The sequence below is a fragment of the Neolamprologus multifasciatus genome, chromosome 11, assembly GCF_963576455.1.
Source record: "Neolamprologus multifasciatus chromosome 11, fNeoMul1.2, whole genome shotgun sequence".
In the NCBI taxonomy this organism is placed as follows: domain Eukaryota; kingdom Metazoa; phylum Chordata; class Actinopteri; order Cichliformes; family Cichlidae; genus Neolamprologus; species Neolamprologus multifasciatus.
In genome coordinates, this window is record NC_140449.1 from 2,310,128 (window position 1) to 2,335,128 (window position 25,001).

General features: G+C 43.8%; 2 protein-coding genes and 1 long non-coding RNA gene across 9 annotated transcripts in view; 1 reads left to right on the forward strand and 2 right to left on the reverse strand.

The window, feature by feature from the left end:
- LOC146507558 (uncharacterized) overlaps positions 1–25,001 on the reverse strand; it is a 401,529-nt gene that overhangs the window by 321,344 nt on the left and 55,184 nt on the right. The window lies entirely within an intron of this gene.
- The window catches only part of znrf2b (zinc and ring finger 2b), a 105,255-nt gene that overhangs the window by 48,874 nt on the left and 31,380 nt on the right, over positions 1–25,001 (forward strand). The window contains exon 4 of one of the 2 annotated variants that reach the window (XR_014876752.1): positions 24,375–24,712. The exons of the other annotated variant lie outside the window; for it this stretch is intronic. The gene's annotated coding sequence lies outside the window, so the exon portion shown is untranslated. Of the gene's footprint in view, positions 1–24,374; positions 24,713–25,001 lie in introns of those variants that run through there. 2 annotated transcript variants of the gene reach the window in all.
- Positions 1,243–20,085, reverse strand: nod1 (nucleotide-binding oligomerization domain containing 1). Of its 6 annotated transcripts, none has more exons than XR_014876744.1 (13): positions 19,815–20,075; positions 17,960–18,158; positions 17,070–17,244; positions 12,484–14,296; positions 12,329–12,412; positions 9,111–9,194; positions 8,930–9,013; positions 8,580–8,663; positions 8,411–8,494; positions 8,148–8,231; positions 7,984–8,067; positions 5,055–5,585; positions 1,243–4,728 (listed from the first exon to the last, which is right to left on the reverse strand). XR_014876744.1 is itself a non-coding variant. In XM_085176692.1 (13 exons), the coding sequence occupies exons 3-13, from the start codon at positions 18,134–18,136 to the stop codon at positions 5,513–5,515; spliced, it is 2,826 nt and encodes a 941-aa protein (XP_085032818.1). In that variant the 5' UTR covers positions 18,137–18,158; positions 18,253–18,389; positions 19,815–20,079; the 3' UTR covers positions 5,225–5,512. The 6 variants fall into 6 exon arrangements, 4 of the variants coding, with proteins under 4 accessions (XP_085032818.1, XP_085032817.1, XP_085032816.1 ...); XR_014876743.1 differs by having other exon boundaries at positions 5,046–5,585; XM_085176692.1 differs by lacking the exon at positions 1,243–4,728 and adding an exon at positions 18,253–18,389 and having other exon boundaries at positions 5,225–5,585; positions 19,815–20,079.

A 25,001-nucleotide genomic window follows, 5' to 3' on the forward strand; every position in this document is an offset into this window, starting at 1 on the left:
CACGTCTGTCAGCTCGTGGTCATTTCTGCATCATAACCGTAGCAGCTGCAGGTAAACCGAGCCCTCACAGTGTTGCACCAGACTGACACAGTTTACTTGTGAGGAGCTGCAGGACTATAAAGGTACCAGGACAACAGTGAAGCTTTTTCAGGCACTGACCGTCACTCTGGGAGTCAGCGACTTGATCTCGATCCTGGCAAATGCAGCAGTCCAGATGCTGAGGCTGAGGGAAGCTAAGCTAAACTGGAGGGACTAACTGGACCTGTCTGTTTGGGGTGAGGTGTGCCTGAAGACCTCACGGAGGAACCAGTCAAGTCCTTGATACTGATTTCACCAACAAGCTCACGTTCAGCCTTAGAGGACGAGTTCAAACCATCTACTGATCCAGGGCTTGTGTGGATCCCAAAGCTCCAAAACATCTGAAACGTGTCATCCTTTTCCCTCAGCCTCTTTAACCTGTGAAGACTAAATGCAGCCCTTCCTGATTGCCCATCAGTCTGTGAGCGTTTGTGGGGGTTGCAAAGAGGACGCTACACCACAAACCTCCTTCCAGTTGCTTTGGTTGCGAGCAGATTGCCGTGGCCACCTTTAGATGATCGGTAAGTCGTTAGTGAATGTCTGAAGACGAGTCAGCGACCTCCATACAAACTGTGAGTGACCACAGCAGCAGCCCGTACCTCTCTGTGACCACTGACTCACCCACCAATCAGAGAACGCCACTCAGTGACCTCCAGGCTTCTAGAGTTTCTCATCTTGTAATTATCATCATTAAATGAACAATATGCAGTTTAAGTGATATTTGGGATTTTCTTTTTATGCTTGAAATCATGCAGAAGTGTTGTGGAGGTGAAACTGGCTACAAACCAGAGGTTTTTTTAAGATTTGTCATTTTGGTAATTGAACTTATTTACATAGTAAAGTGTTTGAAATCAAACATTAATATATTGTTTTAAATATGAGAATGATGGGAGACAGAAACATGTCTGTGTTTAGATGTGTGCCTTCTAGTTTAGACATGATCCTTTTTCTTGTTTCTGTAGTTACTGCTCTCCACCACTGGGGGGCAGTGCGCTCTCACTTATGATCTTGATGTGACGTTATTTTTGAGATTTTTATCATGAAAGCAGGAGATGAAAGGTTCCTGTGTCGTCTGTGATCTTAGAGACCGTGAGAAAATGATGGCGGTGCGGAGGGAGGGGAAATGGTTTTAATAGAATAACCATGGTTTACGTTTTATTATTGGTTTCCTACACATTCCTCAAACTGATTTGTGCTAAGTCAACATTCATTTTGTGCTTATATAAATATGTTTGTTTGGTTGTTGTATCTCCCAAAAATGATTTAATGGCTGAAAAGATTTTATAATGATGTTTTTTATGATCATGCTAACGTTGCTTCTTATTGTGACTCTTGCTGCGTTCACCGTGTCTTCCATGACATGTAATGTGTGTTGGGGGGTGTAATCTGTGAAAGTATGACGTTTTTTAAGATGAAACACTGGACTCTGTGAAATGTAAACTTTTTACATCATTAAAAGTTTTCCTGAGCAAACGACAGAAGTGCAGAGCACGCCGACCCCTGCAGCCCCTCCTCACTAACCATTGTCACGCAGTCCCTTACTGAACACACACACTGAGTGTTTCCGTCTCTCGTGAGTCAGCTGGGAGTCCCGCTGAGCTGCTTTACTGTCGTTGTTGAATGTATTGAAGCTAGTGTGGTTCTCTGGTGTCACTGGAAGGCAAACGGATCAAAGTTTGGAGTTTTGGGATCCACCCCGGCACACTCACAGCTGCTGAATCGTCACACTGTTCTGGACATCAGACGGCCACACAGAGATTAACTGAGCCCGGTGACGCGCTCCCTTCACACAGTGCGTGGAGGCAGGATCGGTGCGTTTGTGGCGACAGAGCGACCACGTGGCTGCTTGATGGACACGGGGCTTTGACTGTACCGTCATCTCTCTCTCTGATCTGAATCCTGCGAGATCACAACCACTTCTCCCTGACTGATCATGCAGCTGATTCCTGTGAGCAGGTCCGACTGTCTTTTCATTTGTCTGTGAATTTATGAGGAAATGTGCAACAAATCTGGCCTTAAAAGATGACTCTGACATTTCACTGTCCTGTCCGTGTGGGTTTTTGTATTTCCATCACTTTGCAGTAACACAGACACCTCTAATACCACAGTGGCTCTGACGCCACGCTGCATCCTTGAACTTGGAAAGGTTTACGGGAAAGGCTGGCGTTAAACGAGAGCATGTTACGAGTGCAGTTATAGTTGCAACTCTGTAGTGAAACATTTCCAGAGCTTTCTGCCACGTGGCGTGGTTTCCTCAGGAGATGACGTTATATCTGAGCTCAGGATGGGACTTTGGTTACATCAGTACAGTTCCTGTAAACATCACGTGAGGCTCGTTCCTGATCAGACCCACGCGTAAACACGCCTGGCTTTGCTTCACAGCCTGGTACAAAAGCAAGTCACCAGCTGTCATTTCACCCATCGTCACTCGAAATCACCCAGTCAGTGACCTTTCATACTCCGATGACACTTTAATCTTGATTCTGTAGCTGATCTACGTCCTGTTTTCTGACATTTCACAGCTTTCCTAGTGAGAAAAACCTCCACAGATAATTAAATAAGAGAAAAGTTCCAAACTTTTTATAATGAGACCACAATAAAGATCGTGTAGATAAACTGAGACATAATGTTGACGTACGTCTTCTTTTTTCATATATGAACATATGTGAGGGACTCATCGCATGGTTAGATACATTTACACTGACAGAGGTGTATCAGAGGCCCAGGCTGCGCGCCAGGATCTACCCTAATGTCAGCCAAGCAACTCCATCCAATCAGAGCACTGTAAACCTGTCTTACAGAGTGATTAATAAACTAATGACAGGTGTTATTAGTTGCAGTGACGCCCCATTAGATGAGAGCTGGGTGAACTCTTTCAGTCACCAGTAGGGATGGGTACCGGTATCTGGTGCCATGATGGCACTGGTTCTGTCATAAACGGTAGTAACCAGACCGAAAAGCAGCGCACATTTTGGTGCTTTTTTTCCTGAGCTGTGATACACTTTAGATTCTAGCCAATCATTTTACGTTTCCGAGGATAGTAGGCGGGTCCAGGTACGTACATTCTTTTAGAGCAGAGCTACAGATTAAAAATGTCCAAGGCGAAGCGGTCAAAGTCTGGCTGTACTTCACAGCAAAAGATGCAAACTCAGCAGCTGCAACAAGTGCTTTAAGCTGATACTGTGATACTGTCAAAGGAGGTAACACCTCAAATCTGATGAGCACATCTACTGCAGGTGTGGTGCCTGTTATCGACCCGGAGTTAGCAACATCCCCCAAAAACCCGAAGAGGAGAGTCCTGGCCCCTAGCCCTGCCAGTGTAGCAGAAATGATGAGGATGATGATGCAGCAGCAGCCGTTCTTCTCTGCGTGAGTAGCTTAATGTTGTTGGTGTGTAATTTACGTTGAGTAGGCTAACCACGTTATTACATTAATGCATGTAAGGTGAACTAGCAAACACCGTCGTAGCTACATGCGGCTGTCTTCTTGTTTGATGGCAGATACTCCCTTCACCCTGGACAAAAAGGCTAAAATGACCAAAGAAAAAGTGGAAAACAGTTAAACATGAGAGGTTTTTGGACAAAGTTTGTGTTTTTTCCATTGTTTAAGCTGCTTCCAGCCAAGAGTGATACCATATATGCCCCATAGCTGCAGAAAAGGCTAACATTGTTATCTTTTTACAAAAAAACAGCTGAACATGAGAGGTTTCTGGACCAAGTTTGTGTTCTCCATTCTTTAAGCACCGGTTTGAGCACCGTTTAAGCACCGGCACCGTTTCAAAAGTACCGATTGGGCACCGGTATCGGATAAAACCTAAACGATACCCATCTCTAGTCACCAGCCTCAGAGTCTCAGTTCTCCAATGACTTTTTGTATTATTGTGTAACTCGGGTCATGACGATGGAGCTTCCACTGTTTGCACTAAACCCCCTGCACAGCCTGCAACTCGCTGGAAAGAAAGAAAAGAAAATCTGGCAATTATTGATGACTGTAGGCACAGGAGGCTGATCAATACTGGACCTTTGCTTATTCCAAAGAATAAAACAGATCTAATGTGAATATATGAGACGGTCCTGTCTCAGTTAATTGGTCTCTACTGTCTGAAGAAGCACAAGGTGAATGTGCTGGGTTCATGATGCTCCCAGCATTTTGGCCATCATCATCATCATCATCATCTTCTCATTTTGAAGCCAGACACGGTGAGCGAGGGAGGAGAACGAACCTGAAGCTAAATAAAAGTGAAAGCAAAAGGTGGTGCAGACTACAGCCTGCTGAGGGAGGGTGTGGTGTGTTTATACCTGAACCCAGGTAAGTGGCAGAAAGCTGAGACAAATAAACCAACTAAGAAAAAGAACAAATCAAAGATCAAACGAGAGGCTCTGAGCTGCTGGTTGCTGCTGGATTTGTTAGTGTGCACCGAGAGAAACACGGCCCCAGCAGGCTTTTTATCTGCAAACTGTCGGCTTTGAGCCCCGACAAACAGAATCTGCACAACAAACACAGCAAGCTTGAATATTTCTTTATGTGCATCCATAGAAACAGGATTTCACAGCATGTTAGCCTGTGGGCTCCAAGCAGCCTCTCACATGGGTTAATGTTCATACTGAACAACCTGTGTGTAAGGAGCTCCGGCTCTCTGAAACGACCACGCTGCCTGTTTGTTTATTAAAGATTACCTGGACCAATCAGACGGCTGCTGGGACAATGTTGTTTAACTGAATCGACCACGATGAAGCATTTTGCTTTGTTTTCTTCCTAAACAAACACGCACAAACACAAGGACTTGAGCCCATGTGTAAAACACGTTATATACAGACGTGTTGGCCACGTCTGAAACAGTCGAATCAAAGTCTTTGCTTTAGTCCAACAGGAATGTCTGAAGAAAGCAGCGGGGAGACACAGGAAGCGGATTCACACATTTGCCGCTCACGGGGAGTGTTTGGGCTCCACTTATTTATTGTTGTAACACTTTTAACACTTCAGGTCACATCTATGCAGAAACACAGGAAAGAGTTCGAGACCTTTGAAACACCATCAAGTATGTGAGAAACAGCATCTTGTGTAACAGTGAGATGAATATAAAACAGCATTTACAGTACACAGAAAACAAGGTGTGCATGTGAGTCAGCATGCTGTATACTTCCTGTTTAAGGTCCCACTTCCTGACTTTTGTGGAAAACTGTGAAACACTTGTTGAAATTTTAGGGGAAAGTCCCCAAAATGCAACACGGTGATGTCGTTCAGAGACTTCAAAAATAAACATTCTGGGTTTTTTTCGCTTAAGAATAATAAATAAATAAAAACAGACAGTGGAGGTGGTGCGACTTTATCCCCGCAGCATCGGGTGAAGCTGCACCAAATCCGTTTGCTGACACACGGACCGAGCGCCACACTTCCTCCTCCACACAGCTCCGTGCATGCGTCATGTGCCCAGTCAGTGGAACCGCAGCCGCTTCTCTGACACGAACTGCTGCTCTTCCTCTTCAGAGAGCCGGTTTCCTTTCACGCTGTAGAAACACAATCAGACTGCAGTCATGCATTCACAGGGACAACGTTAACGACGGGGGACAGGGAGAAGCTGGACCTAGTGTTGTAGAGGACATCTCCCTGCTGGTCTGGGTCCACTGTGGATCCAGATCGAGGAGATCAACACGTCCTCCACCAGCGTTACTTCTGGTGGCGTGTTATGGCCCGACACTTTAGATTATGCTGTGTTTCTTTCATTCATCATCTGTAATATCTCAATAGACCTTTTACTGATGAATCAATAAATTCTGTCTCAGTTGAACATCTGAATGATGAAGCAGGAATTTCCTGTTTTTTTTCTACTGAACCTGAAATGACTTGGGACAGCTTAATTCCTCTACTTTATTAGCTCCCTGTCCGTTTCAACAGAGAGATGAGGGCCATCAGCAGAGCTACACCCTTTGAGTCTATTTACGTGCTAGTCCGTTATTGTAGGTCTACCTTACAGTAGAGGCGCCTGATGATCAGATCAGTGGTTCTCAAACTTTTCACAATGAGCACCACCTCATAAAATCTAACGCACCACCCTTATGAGACAATGAGACAATTTTATTTCTTATAAGAATATTATATTTTAACTGTCATAAACAGGATGTGACGTAATGATAATAATAACATCTGTACTGCATTAAACCCTTCACAGCAGGTGGGATATCCAATCTTTAAGTCAGTGGTTCCCAAACTTTTTTTGCTGGGCTCCTTTGTTTTACATGAAAAATGTTTTGGTTGTGGTTTATTTCACACCTCAAACATTTAGTAAACAATTAAGCAAATACAAGTAATCTGCAATAAATTACAGGTAGTAATAAAATAAACTACTAACTCTTTTACGCTGCGTCCACACCTACGAAAACGCAGCTGTTTCGTCCACGTAAACGGCGTTTCAAATCAGCGAAAACTGAGATTTTATAAAACTCCTTTTTTGCGTTTACATGTGGACGAGGAATACAGAGTTCATCAACGTCAAAGGTATGTGCCTTTTTCACGTCACGCTGTGGCCACGTTATTGTTTACATGAGATGAATTGCAGAACGACAGATAGAGACAAAATACTGTTAATCTGACTGTCTGCAGGTTTTACACAGTTACTGTCCCTCCATTTACAAAGGCAGAGGCGTCACGCTGTGATTATTTTACTGTAGTTGTTTTTTTTCCTGTGTAATAATTTTCAACATTGTTATCAATACATTTTTCAAAAAATGTCTCTCTGTGCAAAATGGGTTTAAACACAAAATCGTGGCAGGATCAGCCTGATGTTATTTGTATCCTGCTGTAACTTCCTGTATTACGGAGCCCCGGAGGGGACATGGGAGAGAAAAAAGAATTAAGACGGACTTTTGCGAGATCTCACAAAAGTTGAATTCCAACAATGGCGGCAGCTACTTAGTTGTAATATTACTCTTTCTGGGTCACAAAATACACTTTTAAGATATTTTGAGGCGTGAATGTAGTTGTGTAAACGTCAGATATCTGCTCGGTTTACAAGACATCACATATTTGCAAAAGTGCTCCGACGTTTTCGGAGATCTGACACCCACTAGCTCGAAGCTAACGGGAGGTCGAGACGTACTACAGCCGGGAGGAACACCGCTTTCCCGGCACATCGTGCCTCGACCTCCCGGTCGGCTTCGAGCTGGCGGCCTCCGAAGAATGCGGCTAAAACTTTTGCGAGATCTCGCAAAAGTCAGTCTTAATTTTTTTTTTCTTCCATGTCCCCTGCGGGGCTCCGTACTGTATAAAGAGCAAACATCTCCAAAATGTCAGGAGTAGTTTGTCATTACAAGAAGTGTTTGTGAACTAAAAATCAAGAATGTGGGATCCTGTTTGTCTGTGATTTAAACAGCCCAGCGCTGCTCCCGACACAGGGAAACCAATCCTGCAGGGAGACCTACCTCAGCACCTGTGCAGGTGAAGCCAAAGGGAAGATTTGCTTCATCATATTTTCTAGTCTTTGTCTTAGAATGAAGTTGATTTGGAAACATATTCAGCGATGCTTCATCTCCTGCTTTGCGTCTGTGTGGGCGCCCCATGCTAGCAGTGTCCAAGCGTTTTGTTTTGGGTTTTTTTCCTTTTCACGCCGCACCCCCCCTGCAATGGCTCTGCGCCCCCCCTAGGGAGCGGGCCCCACACTTTAGGAAGGTCTGAGCTAGCCCAACTTCAGTAACCTTACAAACATCACTGCTGTTTAGTTTCCTGTCTTCGTTTATGTTGGAAGTGACAGCAGAGCATTTAACAGCCTTACAGTTACCGATCCATCTCTAACTAGCTCAAGTTTGTGTCCAGAATAAGTTTTACTTCAAACAATCATCCTCTGCTTGGTCTGACATAACCTTGAGGGGAGAACAAAAGACCAAGATGTCAACTTGAACGGATGCTCACCATATCTCTTTGAGCGCTTGGTTGTGAGTGAGGGCCTCAGCGAGCTGCCTCATCCCCTCCACAGTGAACTGGTTGCTGATTAACCTGCAGACAAACAAGCAGTGACTTACAAAGGACACCGAGCTGTGTAAACAGGGTGCAGACTGATGCTGTGTTGTCCTCACCACAGGTGGGTCAGACCAGTGTTTGCCTGAATCATGTCAGCCAGGTGTGGAGCTGCATCATCGGTCATTTCATTCTCCACCAACCTAAAAAGCACAAACAGTAACACAGCCCTGAGACTCACGTCACTCTGGAGAGGCAGCACTGACACTGACGTAGCTCCACATCCATAAGGTCAACCATGCATTTAAGCGCTGTGCTGCGAGTTCAGGTGGCGCCTCCCAGCTCTCCTGATGTCGACTGGGATAACACAGACTGCACGTACCAGAATATCCTGAGCGCCGTGTTCTCTTTCAGTGCTCCAGCCAGGCCCCGCCCACCTCTGGATGTAATGCAATTGGCCGACAGACTAGAAGACAAAAAAAGAGTAAAGATTTTAATCGTTAAGTCTGGATGGGCGTTTTTATTTTTGTGCCGTTTGTATAACTTCCTACCTGAGGTTGGTGAGGCTCGGGTGCTTCCTCAAAGCTTCTCCAAATGCTTCTGCTCCCTCATCGCCGATACTGTTGCCCCACATCCTGCAAAAATGCACAGAAAGCCTGATCAGGCACCTCATTACCAAGTGCTTCCTCAAATGTTTTCAGCTGGGCTAAACCACACAGCTAAAAATGCCTCTTGGAGGGATTTCTCTCTTTGTCATGTCTGGTTTCAGTCACCAGGGTGTATTTCTGTGGTGCCCAAACACTCAGAATAAATAAACTTCCTCTGTCACCATTAACGCTGCATTTTTACTCTTACAACTCAGCACTTTGCTGAATTTCCTGGATGAACACTGAATTCTTACCCAACGTCGAATATTGACGAGCTCTTCTTTATGGCGTTGGCCAGATGCCTCCCACCAACACTGGTGATCTTGTTTTTACCAATCCTACGAAGTAATGTCAAAGTATTCAAGGTGAGTAATGTTAGTAATGTTAGTAAGGTATGTTGGTTTTTTTCCCCAAATGGAGATCTGTTTAACTTACTTGAGAACTCGCAGTTTGGGGCATTCTTCGATGATCTGAGCAACAAGCCGGGCTCCAACATCTGTGATGTTATTGTTGTAAAGCCTGAGGACACAAATATAAAAACATAAATCACTGTGTGCTTTTGGTTTTTTAAAAAGGGATTCAGACAGGGTTTGGAGAAAGTGGAATAACATAGTGAGCTGCTTCATGCACATTTGAAGGACATCAAGTGTCGGCAGAGAGCTGCACAGAGGGATAGCATCCTCAAATAAAAAGAATTAAAGAAGATAAGATGAAAACATTATTCCAAACATTGTAAGACATCCATATTTGTTTGTAAAAGTATATGTGTATATATAAACACCAACACCAAACACTCCAGCCCAAACTGAGCAAACTACTCTTCATCGACTGCAAACTGTTCAAAAATACAGCGGCACGCCTTCAGACTGGAACTGGGAGGTTTGCCTCTGTTACGCCTGTTCTAGCTGACCTGCACTGTCTACCCATTAAATCTAAATTAAAATACTGCTGCTTACTTTAAAATGATCAACGACACAGCGCTGAGCTACCTTACTGAACGCCTTCAATCGTATATTCCTGTTAGAGCACAAAGATAATCTACTCAGTTACTCTTGGTGCAGCCAAGATCTCGGCTGAAGTCTGGAGGTGACCGTGCGTCTGCCGTGACTGCACCTGATTTGTGGAGTAACCTTCTGCTATCCAATCATTTAAATCACGGTTAGAAACCTGTTTAGTTAACCTTTCCTGTTAGTTAATGCCCATCTAATAGGGTACCATATTACCCTATTAGAGCACTTCGCTCTCGCTCTGCAGGCCTACTTGTTGTTCCTAGAGTATTTAAAAGTAGAATGGGAGGGAGAGCCTTCAGTTTTCAGGCCCCTCTTCTGTGGAACCAGCTTCCAGTTTGGATTCAGGAGACAGACACTATCTCTACTTTTAAGATTAGGCTTCAAACTTTCCTTTTTGCTAAAGCATATAGTTAGGGCTGGACCAGGTGACCCTGAATCCTCCCTTAGTTATGCTGCAATAGATGTAGGCTGCCGGGGGATTCCCATGATGCATTGAGTTTTTTCTTTCCAGTCACCTTTCTCACTCACTATGTATTAACAGACCTCTCTGCATTGAATCATATCTGTTATTAATCTCTGTCTCTCGTCCACAGCATGTCTTTATCCTGTCTTCCTTCTCTCACCAACCAATCACAGCAGATGGCCCCGCCCATCCCTGAGCCTGGTTCTGCTGGAGGTTTCTTCCTGTTAAAAGGGAGTTTTTCCTTCCCACTGTCGCCAAAGTGCTGCTCATAGGGGGTCATATGATTGTTGGGTTTTTCTCTGTATCTATGAAGCGCCTTGAGGCGACTTTTGTTGTGATTTGGCGCTGTGTAAATAAAATTGAATTGAGTTGAATTGATTTCTTGACTGACTCTAGTTCTCTTTTATTCATATCTTTTTTTGTGCTTTTGCTATGTTTTTATTTGATATGCATTTCATGCTATTCCTGTATCAGTGACACTGACCTGTTAGCATATTTGGTACTTTGTTGGTCTAATAATATTTATGTTCTATTTTCTGTCTGTTAAGCACTTTGGTTTAGCGTTGGCTTTTAAATGTGCTCTATAGATAAAGTTGTTGTTGTTTGTGCCACACGCGGCTGGAGTGATGAGCTCAGAGCCTACACACCAAACCAAGGATATTTATTCACTGTAGCCTGTTCAACGCAGAACATGGAAAAAATGTATCACTGAACGAATCCTGTCACGACAGCAAAACCTACAGACTGTTGTAGCCACAGTGAGCCAACCTGGTGTTTAGTAACATTTCTGAACCCTGACAATGTGAAACAAGACGAGCACAGAGCGTTTCTGACTTACTTATTTCGCTCAGTTTATAACTTTATAAAACTACCACCCAGATAACTGGATCAGAGAGAGTTTGAACGCTGAGTGAGAGCAGACAGTGCTGAGCCTTTACTTTCACATTCCTCCATGCTGTGTTAGCACTTCCACATCGTTAGCAAACAGCTGCTGAAGTGTGAAGAAGTGAACATACACAATGTAAGACTGAACTGAACAGACTGGGCCCCTGCGTGCTACTGAGGTGCAGAGATGGGCAGTAACGCGTTACTGTAATCTGATTACTTTTTTCAAGTAACGAGTAAAGTAAGGGATTACTATTTCAAAAACAGTAATTAGATTACTGTTACTTTCCCGTAGGAACGCTGCGTTACTGCGTTACTAAACCGTGATTTTTTTGCGAGAGTGTCTCATGACAGTGACGTAAGCGAGTGCGACGTTCGTGACAACAGCTGTGTGCAGATCAACAATGGATCATATATCGAGTGCAGAGAGAGTATGAGCGTGCAGCGTTTAAAGCGTGGAAGTACTGACCTTACTTTGAGTTTGATTCCATAAAAAGTGACAAAAACATTAGTGTCCGTTGTGCGTGGGAAGAAAACTTCTTTTTACAGCGAAAAAAACCCTAAACTTCCGAGCAAGCACCGAGTAGCTACGACGTAATGGGAAACTCACAGAGAAACTCGCGGATTCTTCCACTGACCGCTGCGGCACACCTGCACCAGGGTAAACCTCCGCCTACCCCACTCCTGCTTTACAGGTGAAAATAGAGCAACAGGACCGCTAGTCTTTGACTTTATTTATTTTCTGCTGTGTTTTACTTGCATCTATTTGAAAGACTGAGTGTAAACACACAAAATATTTTATTTTATGTGCTGGAATGTGCAGAAAATAAGCTTAAATATTAAACTAATTTCTTCCAGTCAGAGAATGTTGCATATAATTAAATTTTTGCTTGATGCATAAAGTTAAAAGATTAAAACTAATAAAACAAGTTTTAAAAAGAGAATTTTCCATTTGATTACATTTTGTATGATGATTATGTAGAAAAAGTAGAATTGGGCGGAAAGATCTATCACTTTATCACCTATTCAGGTTGTAAATCGTGTTTTTAAAAAGTAACTAAGTAACTAAGTAATTAATTACTTTTGAAAATAAGTAATCAGTAAAGTAACGGGATTACTTTTTTGGGGAAGTAATCAGTAATTAGTTACTGATTACTTTTTTCAAGTAACTTGACCAACACTGCTGAGGTGTCACTGATCCCAATCTGATCAGAAAATCAGATCAGTCGCTCCCAAATGTTGATGTAATCACATCAACACCCTGATCTGTTGTTACTGTTACAACGTCTACTCACCCCAAAACCTCCACAACCTTGTGTTTGCACAGCTCCTCTGCAAGAATCTCAATGCTGCTGTCGGACAGGTGATTCACACACAGTCTGCAGGGGAACAGTTTCATTAGAGCTCAGAGTTAAACGAAGCACGCGTTTGAAAGCACGGCCGCACTCACCTCACTACGGTCATCTTGCAAAAGGAAGGCTTGAGCTGCTTCACCCCATAGTCGCTGATGTTGTTGTTATCCATGTCGAGCCCCAGGAGTTTCTGACGGTGCTGCAGCACAAAGTTCAGGGCGGTGCAGTCACCTGAGTACACATTACAGTAACCCAGCTTGATGAAGCCGGCCGTGATGCCTTTCGCCGTCATCTGAGCAATGTCTTTGCTTCCCGTCTCGAATATGCACCTCAGCATCCACAGGAAGTTGGGCAAGACGTGAACTTTCTTGCCTTCCTGGCCGTCGTGGTGGGGTAAGCCACGCAGGTGCAACTTGACACTAGTGGAAAGGTACGACTTCAGCAGGGCCCGTTTCTTCTTCAGTAAGACGGGAGACACCAGATGTCCCATCAAGCCTCTCTGACTCTTGGACAGCAGGCCGCACAGGAACAGGTTGGTGAACTGCAGGTGTTCGTTGGTTGCAAATGGCTTCTTTTCGCTGGGCTTTGAAGAGCTACTTATGCAGGAATCAAGAGGCAGACAAGACACCTTCGTTCTCCTGCTGCACTCTGTGAAGAACTTGAGGATGGAGCTGGCAGCAGCCTGCTCGTCCAACACCAGAGCAAAAGCCGCCAGGAAAGACTGAAGGGTGACGTGGAGGAACTCGAAGGTAGCGGAGCTCCCGCTGGCATCCTCCTCACTCACAGGTCTGAGAAAGCCGAGAGTCAGATCTTCCTCCATCACACCGCAGTCGCTGATCTCCTCTTGGCTGGAAATGAAGCTGCCTCTCTCCATCCCCTGCAGCGCCAGCTTGGCGAACACAGCAAGAGGCCTGAGCCCTGCTTTGAACGTCTCCGAGGTGCAGCGGGTGCTTTTCTTCAGCAAAGACGGAGCAGGTGTAGCAGAGCGACTGAGGAACACTTCGGACAGCAGGAGGAAGATGTCGGTGAGCGTGATGCAGGTTTCGGGCAGATGAAAGCTGTCGTGCATCGTGTGCAGGTGTCCAAAGCTCTTGAATACAATCCAGCAGAAGAGCGGGGTGGAGCACAGTCCACAGAGGTGGGGGCTGGCATCCAGCTGAATGGACACCAGCTCTCGGTGCTCCTGCTCCTTAAAGTGCAAATCAGTGTAGGTCTTCAGGTGATCTGGGGAGAAGCCACGCAGAGCCACCTTCTTTCTGATCACCCTGCTTTGGATCTCAATCCCCGTCCGGGCCGTCAGCACCTTTTGAGAGCCCTTGAGTAATTTCCCACAGAGCAGGCTGATAAGCAGCTGGAGCGGGTTGGCCTTGTCCTCCGGTGAAACCACCTCAGGCAGGTTCATCAGGTCGACGTCCTCCTGAATCTCATCGTAGCCGTCGAAGGTAAAGACGACTTTCTCCGGGAAGCGCAGGATGTAATCAAACACTTCGTTGTCTGGATCGTGATCTGGGTAGCAGTTGTGCTTGAACAAAAGGTCTCTGAGAGAGATTTGTTCTGCGTCCTTGAAGGTGCTGAACATCCTACAGCGAAACTTAAAGAAGAAGACGGCATCCGTCTGCAACTCTTTTACGGACCAGAGGTTCTGGAGCTTCTGCAGAAGGATGGATTTTCCCACGCCAGCGTCCCCCATTACGTAGATGATTTCACCTTGGGGGTTGAAAGCTGCGTGGTCTCCCAGGAGCTGGTCCACACTCTCTAAGAAGCCCAGGCTCTCGTTGCAGTCGTTTAGCAGTTCCATCACAGTGTCCGTGTAGAGGTCCTCCAGCCGCGCCTCCTCTTGCTGGCCGTAGGACATGATGAAGCTGGTGTCCCGGCTCATGTCGTGTCTTAACTTCTCACAGTATCTGCTGACTTAGTGCACATTTAAAACGTGTCAAAGCTGTGATCAAACTCATTCTTAAACAGATCTGGATCAGTGCATCTGTGCAGGATTCACAGCACTTCACTGGTTCCACATGCTGCCATGTTACAGCCCGATAACAAAATTAATTCACCTCAAATTCCTGAACACAGTAGTCCATAATGATGGAAAAAACTCAGAACTGGTGCAAACGTATTGAAATAAAAAACAAAACTTGACATGTGTAACTTTTCCATGACACTCGGCTGCATCCTGTTTCCTGATTGGGCATGGGTTTGGCACACGGCTGTCTGTATAAGCATGTCAGTGGCAGCCATGAAGTCCAGTGAACGAATTCTCTTCAGGCCTCTGAGACAGCAAAGTGAAGCACTGTGAATACTTTCCAAATGCACTGTAACTCACAACACGACCACAATAACAGCAGGTACACCAGCACAGCAATACTGTGATCTTCTACTCTAACTGTAGAAGACAAAACTCCTCTAGAAAGGCAAAAAAGAATTATCTATTTGTTTGTTGTCAGTGCACTAACATAGCTATTCAATTTTCCACGTGTTCACGTTTTCACAGGGGTAGAGAACGCATGAGCATGAGCATGAGCATGAGCATGAGCATGAGCGTGGCAGTTTGCCTTCTTGAAATGTAGAAGGTGATTGGCTCGGTGCCTATTTGAGGGAAAATCTAGAGTTTTATAAGGAGGTGTTGTTCTTTGTAAGAACTACAAAAAAGTGAAGCAGAGAGAACTGAGGGAGTGGAGTGTTTACACCCTGAGTGCCCGCCACTGCTCAGCTGTTTCATAAATGACCAAATATAATATAATATATAAATATAATATAAACAAATGTTTCATAAATGACCAAAAATAGCAAGAAAAATGTTTCAGATTAAATAAGAGAACACAAGAGCAACTGGCCCAGTGTGAGAGGGCTCCAAAAGTGGGATATTCATGGAAATTGTTCCAAACGTTTAAATAAAGACTGACTGCTCATCTTGCAGCGCTGCTGTGGAGGTGTGTATGTGTATGTGTGTGTGTGTGTATGTGTGTGTGTGTGTGTGTGTGTGTGTGAGATCTGTAGCTACAGACGGGGGGATTTCTTCTGAGTTTCTAAAGAGAAAAAAAGTGTTTCCTTAATGATTTCAGTGCACCGTGTTTTATTGGTCATCACGTGATTTAAGGGAGAATCGCAGGGTGACGTTGACTGGTTCCAGGTAGGGAAGCTTTTGTGTGGCTTAATTACATTTAGTTAAACTAAATTTAGACCAAAAGCCTGAAAGTATACAAACAAAAGTTAAACATAATTGACATCAGTTCAAATGAATAATAAGGTAAAATGTTACAAATGTGTCCAAATGTGTTTAATAATGTGAAAAGAAATCATAAAGAATGGCTTACTGTCTGGATATTTTGTATCAAATATTGTTTTGAGACAGAGTGCAGGTTGCCTTCTGTTATTATTTGTTTCTTAGATGTTGGCTTTAAGCACTGCGTTAGTTACTCGAGCTAATCTTACTGGATCTGTTCCCCTGTTTTATCCACACAGAAAACTGTGAGGCTGACAGAGCTGTTTTACAACGTTTGTCTCGTGTCCAGCTAAATCATTTACTTTTACAATGTTACATCATCTAAATATGTGAAGTGGGCAGAAATGTGCACTGAAATCGTGGCATCACTATTAACATCTAAGACCTTTGCATACTGAACAGATTTTGCTTTTCAACTGCTTTTAAGATATTCTGAGACTTGAGGAGGTGGTAAGGCTGCGCATGTTTCATTTTCTCACAAACAACAATTCTACAAGTTCATGTAAAAAACAACAACTAAAACAGCTTTTTTAAGTCAATAACACTCAGGGACTCCTTTACTCCTGCTCCATCAGCCTGATGGTTACTGTTGTTATTCATGTAAAACACCCACATACTCCACATATAATAGGGGTGGGGGAAAAATGGATACTGTGTAGCATGGTGATATTTTGTTTGCTAATAATGTATCGATACAGGGACAGCAGAAATCGATATTTTGTTACAAAAAGGTTTTTGTGCTCTGACTTCAGAGCATGTTGATCCTTTTTCTGAGCAAGAATCCTGACATTCCTTCACTGTCCAAATGTGTTTAATAAACATGACAGTTTACTTATTTTAATTTAAGACATGTTTTATTTTAATGAAGTTTAAAACTTTTTATTTAATGTAAAATTATATTTTGTTTTAATTTACTTTCAAATTCTTCAGTTGCTGAAGGGGCTGCATAGTTTTCATAAACTGCATAGTTCAGAATAGCTATAATTGTACCAGATGGTTGATTCAGTTAAGTTGGACTAGACTGTAATACAAACCGTTCAGTTTGTCAACAATCAAACTGAAATGAGAGAAAGACTGAGTGTGAGACTTTGATATTAGAGAAAATGAATATTGATAAAGTTTAACTTTATGTACAGAATCTGAATATCACAAAATATTTTTAAAAATTGCAATAATATCGTATCGTGGGTTAAGTATTGTGATAATATCGTATCGTGGGATGTATGGTGATTCCCACCTTTAACATATAACTTCAGCCACTCAAAAAAAACTCGCTGATTTCTACAATTTCAGTTTGAAATCTAACTACACTTCCTGTATAATCATGTAGAAAATATACTGTTACTCTTGTTATAGATTTTTATATTCTACCATAACGGCTCGACTGGTAAACAGCAGACTGACTTCTTACAGATGTGAGAGCTGTAAAGTATGAAGGAGGTCAAAGATAATGACACCTACTTGGATCAGTGTTAACCACCTTCATCACGGCTACATCTTCACTTGGGTTGTAGTTGATCTCTTGCAGCCATGGCTGCAGGTCTATGTATGCATCACATACTTTATAAATTATGAAGATGAAATAGTCACAGGCCTCCTCCCCTTTGCACTGGACGAGCTCCAGGACTTTGCGCACCTAAAAAAAAAAAATCATGAAAGAAATTCAAATTTATATTTAAAGTTTTTAAATTGTGTAGTAAGTATGCAATCTTGAAGGAGAGGTCAGAGGTCAAATGTCATTTTATACAGCACTTTCTATATATTCACAAAACACACAACACCTGTAGGAATGGTAGCTGTCCACCAATAAATTACTAAGTTGACCTTGAAGACCTTGATGGATGATGATGTCGTGGGTCGTTAGGGGTTAGCTACCTCACCCTCCACAGAGTTTTACAAACACACAATCCAAACTTTTCAAGCTGTCATGTTTACACACAGAGCAGGGATGCACCGATACCGATACCGGTATCAGGTATCGGCCTCGATACCACATTTTCTAAAGTACTCGTACTCGTTAAAAGTCCCCGATACCGAGGACCGATACCACGCTTTTCATTTAAAATAAATGTTCTTAATTCCAAACTAGTCCCTTGTTGTTGTTGTTTTTGTTAAATTATAGGACTAAAGCTGTTACCTGTAAATTTAAATCATGTTTTTATTAAGTACTCGGTATCGGCGAGTACTGAAATGAAAGTACTCGTACTCGTTTCCAAAAAAGTGGTATCGGTGCATCCCTAACACAGCGGGATGACGCACACATGCAGACACTATCACAAACATCACCTCCTCAGTGAGGCAGTCAGGAGTCGTATTCAGAGATTTTTAAGCACAGATCTTCTTTTTCCTACCTGATCAGCCTTGGTGGCAGTTTGCTGAACAATCTCGACATCCTCCTGACAGAAGAAGCCACAGGTGAACAGGTTGTCCAGGATGCACTGAATGCTGCTCAGCCTGGTCACGAGCAGCTCTCTGTGGTAGGTGAGGAGGCTGGAGCACGGCACCCTGGCTTCTTTTATCTGATCCATATTTACAGGACTACAGTCAGCTCTGTGGGACAAAAGATCAGAAACGACACTGTTGACAGCATTTCAACATCACACGGTAAGTTTCTTTCTTCTCCTTCCTTATTCACAAGGCTCACCTTTGTGACTAACATAACACAGATCGTCACACCTGATGCCCTTCCTGACAGCCATCCCAGATATTTCTTGAACCCTGTCATCACCCTTCATGTTTGGAACATGTGCTAACCATGTGACCACGGTGACACGATTTATGCTAAATCAAATGACAAAGTGAGCAACAGGACTCACACAGGTTCACTTCTTATCATTTGAAACTGATGACAATTTAGTTACAAAAATACTCGAGTACAAACAGCAGGGGTCTCGTTCGTGCTTTCAGCCGAACCTTTGTGTGAATGTAAGGACTGTTTTATTGGCTCCTTTCTTTTAAAGCTGTGTTCAGAGCACATTAACAGTTCTGACTAATTGCCCTTTTCAATATCAATAAAGTCTGATGACTGATTTTTTTCTGTGTGTAAAAAAGAAATTCAAAATATGCCAAATTGCTTGTTTTCTTTAGTCCTTATCTGTCAAAAGCTGTGGTCTCCACCAAACACACCGAACTACAGCACAGAAAGGACATTACTAAACCCAGATTACTATGAACCAGTTCATGACCTATCACTATTTTATTATTTTATTTTTTTAACTTTACCCCTTTTTGGCCAGTCAACTAACTGTTAATTCAACAACACCAAAATATAAAATATATAATAAAATATCATCACATCAGCAGGTTAAATTACAGGCCAATCAATAAAGTGAATTGATACCAATGTTTGATTTTTAAAGGATACTGCAGCTATTTTTTTCTTCCAAACACACAGATCACTCAGACATGTGTTATGTGTAGTTATTTATTTACTGGTTTATGCTCCAGCCAACTCTGCTGGATCAGCTGGTTGTGTTTTTGTCTGTCCTGCCAAAATGTTTTTGTAACATGTATTTGTTTGTTTTTCATAAAAATGTCACCTAAAAGAAAATCAGCTAAAAGAAAAAAAAACATCAGCACCTGCCAACGTCAGCAGTGGCCCAATGACAAACGAGGACGCTGTCACCACAGAGATACGGACACTGTAACCTATAAAGCAAGGGGCCGTTCCCTGAAGGTTGCCGTTTGCGGGGTAACTTTCCGATTCTGAACACACGTGATCAGCCTGCATCTCTGACCTCGGTCTGAAACACTGAGTGCGTGAATACTGGTGGCTGCGTTTCACAAATACACACAAAGGCTGGCAAGAACTTGTCTGACCTGCAGCTCGTCAAACGCGGTTTACAGATTTATCACTTCCGAAGTTCTGCTACAAATATCTTTCGCATCTTTAGTCACAAAGTAACAACATTCGGGCGTATTTTCCCGCTTTTCCTGTTTAACAAATCCGTGCCCTCAATCCTGGAAGGCTCTGTTTTGTTTACGGAAATACAAACCCAGTGAAGAAGAGTCCGTAACTGACATGAACGCTTAGCCTCTACGGTCAAAGTGTCAGCCCTCTCTTCCCTCTTCCCGTGCTGACCCCGTTAAAGAGCACCTGAAAGGTGCCAATAAGAAAAAATGATGTCTCCGAAATTCATTCCAGCCCACAGAAAAGTTACCCGTACTGGACTGAATCGTAGGCACAGAACCATAAATGAATCCTACCATTGTGCTGGGTCCACACCAAAGTTACAGCCGGGTTAGAAAAGAAAAGAAAACTTCGGTTAAACGCACGACAGCCCATTAGGCTACAGTTAGTGCCCGTGCCGCGCCCCTTAGAAAGCATCAGCTGTAGCCACAGATGCAGGAAGTAAAAGCGCTGTGAATGGACGCGTCATTTCTTCACGGGGTTTCTCAACCTATGCGTGCTGCGTTCAAGGTCCCGCTAAAGCTGTGGAGTCCTGCACGTTAGTATGCCCACCCATCTCTCTCTTATCCAATTGCTGGAGGAGAGCTGACGGGGTGGTGGTACACCTTGCACACGTCGTGTAAGTGTATCTATAAATGAATGTATAAATCCATGTGTAAATAAGCCCCTGTTTAAAATCTTTAAAATGAAATAAATGTGTTACAACTTGAATAAGAGTCAACACTATGACCAATGTATTATATTGCATATCAGCTGAAGTTGAAATGGGACTTCTTTTATAACAGGCCTGCTGATTTGATTAACTACAACTATCACCGTCCTCTCAGGCGCGTGGTTGGTCCTGGGTGTTCTCCTCTCTGCCTCCTCGTGTTTTTCAGTAAACTCGGATCGCCCACTAAAATAAATATTTAGTAAAGGAAAAGTGTGTTCAGACATCTGCCTATCACAGCGAAGTCACATCGGAAACACTATTTTGACCAAGCTACCCACAGCAGGTCGCTCTGATAAAGCGACCCCATGTAGCCGCCGTTACTCATGGTCACCTGCGCGCACAGTCTGAGAGGAGGAAAACACACCCTGACTGTGAGCCGACTCGCCTTACTCCTGCTTCCATCATACTTTTAACATATAAAGGTAGCTGGTGGAAGAGAGAGCAGTGTGTCAGGATGAATGTGATGAATTATATGTGAGCATTCTGAACTGTGATTCTGTGATTTTTATTTTACTCAATATTTACCAAAACCTGCTGTTCCAGTGAAGACATCCAAGTGAAAACATTATGACTGCAGCATCTTCATCACCTGTTGAGGTCAAGGTACATGTGGATTCCTTTATGGAAGGCAAAACGTGAAAATAAAGTGAAAGAAGAGGCTGAAAGTAAGCAAGATGGCAAAAGATAACGAAATCTTGGCTGCTAAGAGATGTCAGGTCAGAGATGTAGAACAACTTCGCATTCTGGATCCAGATAAGTGTAATTTTGTTGAGTACTATGAAATGCTCAGATACAGAGATCACACATGTAAAGTTGTGGAAATGTTAAAAACCACAGCAGAAAAGCAAAGAAACTCAAAGACTACACACCACATTAAGAACACAGCAAGAGGAAATCTGAAGTCCAGTCCTGGCGATGAACCAAAACTGTCTAAGTTAAACGGTACGAATCCGACCGTGGAGATAAATCTATCAAACCTGATGGTTGTCTGAACAGTTTCAGCCGTGCTGGCAACAAACCTGACTCTGACAGTGACAGGAAACCTTCTGCACCTCAGTTGGAACTCAAAAGCCAGTCATGAATAGAATTGGTAAATTCGTCTGCAGTTCAAGAGTAACATCCTCAGTGATTCATCATCAACAACTTCTAACTTATGGTAATAATTATAATAAATTATAATAATATTGTGGAGGTATGTAAAGATGACAGGAGAGGTCTCAGTGTGGGCCTAAGCAAACGGCCAGAACAACTGAACCTGTGAGGGAGAGAACTGGCAGAGGAAGGTCCATCCTGTGAACGAGGCTAGTGTAGGCGAGCAGGAAAGGCAGGAGGAATTTGAAACGCTGGCGGTTGGGGGGGGTGCTCCTGGGGGGAAAACCAGAGTCTGTTAACCCCGTGGAAGGAGGGCAGCCACGGCGAGGGGCCTGTGCCGGCTGTGCAGATTTAAGTCTGTCAACACACACAGTTTCCCTACGACCCCCAAAATCCAAAACAAAATGTTTCTGGCCTGGTTCGCTAACCCTAAACGTCCAGTGGACGCAGCGGCGTCCCGTGGGCATTGTGCCTGACAAAAACAAACTTAGCAGTCTCCAAAGTCTTTGGAACAAAAGTGTCAGGCAGGGAATGGTGCACCGGACCAGGAACCCGAAGCAAGTACAAAAGCGGGTTGAGGGATAACACAGATGGATCGAAGCAGGGGGGAGGGTTCTCGGGAAAGAATTCTCCAGGCATGTGGAGGGGCTGACCAAACACTAGTTCAGCTGGGCCGAGATCCTCCTTAACCGCAAAACACGAGACCCAGGTTGGCAAAAATGGTAGTATAGGTAGTATACGCCAGGGAGACTGCCTCTGGCCACCAGGTGGTGCGGTCAACAATAGTCAAAAGGTGCGTAAAACCTTGTGACTGCGGCAGAGGACCCACCAGATCAACATGCACATGAATGATGATGAAGAACTGCTCCAGGGGTGCCTTGGTGTGTTTATGAACCTTCGCGAGCTGGCATGGAATGCACACCGCCGCCCATTCCTTCACCGATTTGTGAAGGCCCGGCCAAACAAACTTAGAGCTGACCAGTTTAACAGAGGCCCGGACCCCCGCCGTCCTGCACAGGTCTGTCCTCCAGTATGAGGCTGTCTGCGCGGATTTAAGCGTGAGGATGTCTGGGTTACCGCTGTGATCGGCAGCCATGGCGGAGTAGTCTATGCCAACAAACATGGGACAAACAGTCAGCCATATGATTGGACTTACCAGCCACGTGCTGAATGTCCGCGGTAAACTCAGAAATGGCTGCCAACTGGCACAGCTGGTGCGCACTCCATGGATCAGAATCTTTGGACATTGTATGGACTCAAATTGTGGTCATAAATATTTTGTACTTGTAAATCAGGATTTGTATGTGTAAAAATAATTTGTGTGTGGACTTAGCCAAAAAATAAGTGTGAAACTCTGCACTCAAGTTTCAAATTACAACTATGAATTTTGACCCTATTTTTCTTCTTTCATCTGATTGGCCAATGTCATGTCAATCACAAATTGAACTCTCCAATCAGAGAACAGATGGGTTTGGCTGTCGGAGGACAGGAGATGTATCACAAAATAACCGTAATGGTATAAGCACATGTACTCAGTCTTGAAATTAATGAAAAACGGATTTTCAGCAGATATTTATGAATGCTAATTAAAAGATTAAATGATCTTAGAGGCCGACAGGTTAACCCAGAAATGTTTCCAAGTGGAGATCAGGAACGAGCTTGTGAACCTATTGGTGGACTCTTTGGCTTCCTGAACAATCTTTATCTTTTTGGAGGCTGGATGAGCTATTAGATTATTAGAGGAACAATATGATGATTACACTGACACTGACTTTGACAATGACAACATTCAAAATATTAATGTGAGAGACAATAATGCCAATGTTGACAACAATGAAGTGCATGATGATCACAATGCTGTTGTTGCTGTTGGCGTTAAAAATGAGGATTCTGATGAGGCGTTTGAAGACTGTGTGGATGTTCACCAGTACATCCCAGAAGAGGATCCTCAGCCAGGTGTATCCAGGAGGAGGTCTAGAGAGATGGATGAAGAAGATGTGGAACCAAACAAAAGAATCAGATGGAGCGAGGAGTTTTCTGATGATGACTCTGACTTCTTCTCTGCTTGTGACACTGATAGCGAGGGCTGTTTTGGTAATATTGCTGATGAGGACATCAATCAGCAGGTAACAGAAGAAGAACCGCTGGCTGGTGGATCCACGAAAAGGTCCAGAAAGGAAGATATAGATGAAGAAGAGCGTGATAGCAAAAATTCCAGGCTTGCAAACTCTGATTCAGGGACCAGCTTAACTGTGTACGATCACTCTGAGAGCAGCAGTGATGAACATTTTGAAGATGCACACGAATAGCTTGACAACCATGAAACTGGAGGCTCGAGGAAGTGTTCCTGAGAGGATTTTGAGGAAGAAGAGGAATACTTGCATGTTTGCAAATTTCGGAGGTGTTAGAATGAGTCCACCAGCACCTGTGATGACGACTATCACTATTTCGATGGGTTTTTATCCTTTTACAACACGTTCTCACTCCCAAAGCATCACATTTTAGGCTAGGTGACAAATCGTCAACATATTACGTTTTCGGCTACCCACCACGTTCCTAAATGACGACCTCGGAAAAATGAGGAAATATGAGAACCGTATGGACTCAATCTACACATGTTCGCTCTTTTTCTTCAAATCGCTTAGAAACACGCTATTTAACATCATTAAAGTCATGGTTAAGGTCAGGAAAAAGGTTATGGTTAGGGCTAGGGATAAGGTTAGGTTTAGGGCTGGAATACAGAGCTGGAACGTCTATTACCGCGGGAGTGTCATTGCACTGGATTTTGGCCATAACCCGCCACGTACCATAAGAACGCCGAAGGTCTCCTTTCGCGTTCCTCAGGAACGCCGCGGGACGTGACAAAACGTCAGCATGTTACGCCTCGGGAGTGAGAACGGGCTCCCTTTTAGAAGGCTGATGGCCTATTCAGGTGACCCTGAATCCTCCCTCAGTTATGCTGCAATAAGCTGGGCATACACTGTGCAATTGTTTTAGTCACGTTATTCAGCTCCTGCTCAAACTGTACGATTGACTCAGGGGTGAGTAGTAGGTCACGATGCAGGGTCTCACACTATACGGCCCGATGCTCTGTGCGACCTGAGTGCTCACACTGTGCGTCCATAGCATGAAGGTTATGACACAAAATTTTACACTATTTTCACGGTTGTTGCGGTCGTAATAATTGGGGTGGCTGTAGCTCAGGAGGTAGAGCAGGTCACCTACTGATCGGAAAGTTGGTGGTTCGATCCCAGGCTCCTCCAGTCTGCATGTCAAGTATCCTTGAGCAAGATACTAACCCCAAGTTGCTTTCTGATACATCCATTGGTGTGTGAATGTAGTTAGAAAGCACTAAGTATAGAGACAGTGATTGTGAGAATGGGTGTGATTGGGTGAATGTGGCATGTTATATAGAGTACTCCAGAGTTAGACTTTGAGTACTCCAGGAGAGTAGAAAAGCGCTCTATAAGAATCAGTCCATAATTTTGTGAGGCCACATCGAAAAGGTTCGGACGAGCTTGCCAAAGTTCTACAAACCTCCATCGCTTGTGTCCAGATCACATCCGTGTAGCTCCATCTTTTCACTTTCATTTCTGTGTTTGTGCGTGCGCAGTGTGAGACGCTGCGGTGACACCCTCACAACGGCCGACAGGATTTCAAACAGGTTTGATTTTCTTAC

Excerpts from the sequence above, each read along its gene's own strand:
- nod1 (XM_085176692.1), bottom strand. The coding sequence starts at position 18,136 with ATGGATCAGATAAAAGAAGCCAGGGTGCCGTGCTCCAGCCTCCTCACC. Across the intron at positions 12,413-12,483 it reads TGCAAGATGACCGTAGTGAG|ACTGTGTGTGAATCACCTGT; the intron begins GTGAGTGCGGCC and ends GTTCCCCTGCAG. Across the intron at positions 9,195-12,328 it reads AAGGTTGTGGAGGTTTTGGG|GCTTTACAACAATAACATCA; the intron begins GTGAGTAGACGT and ends TTGTGTCCTCAG.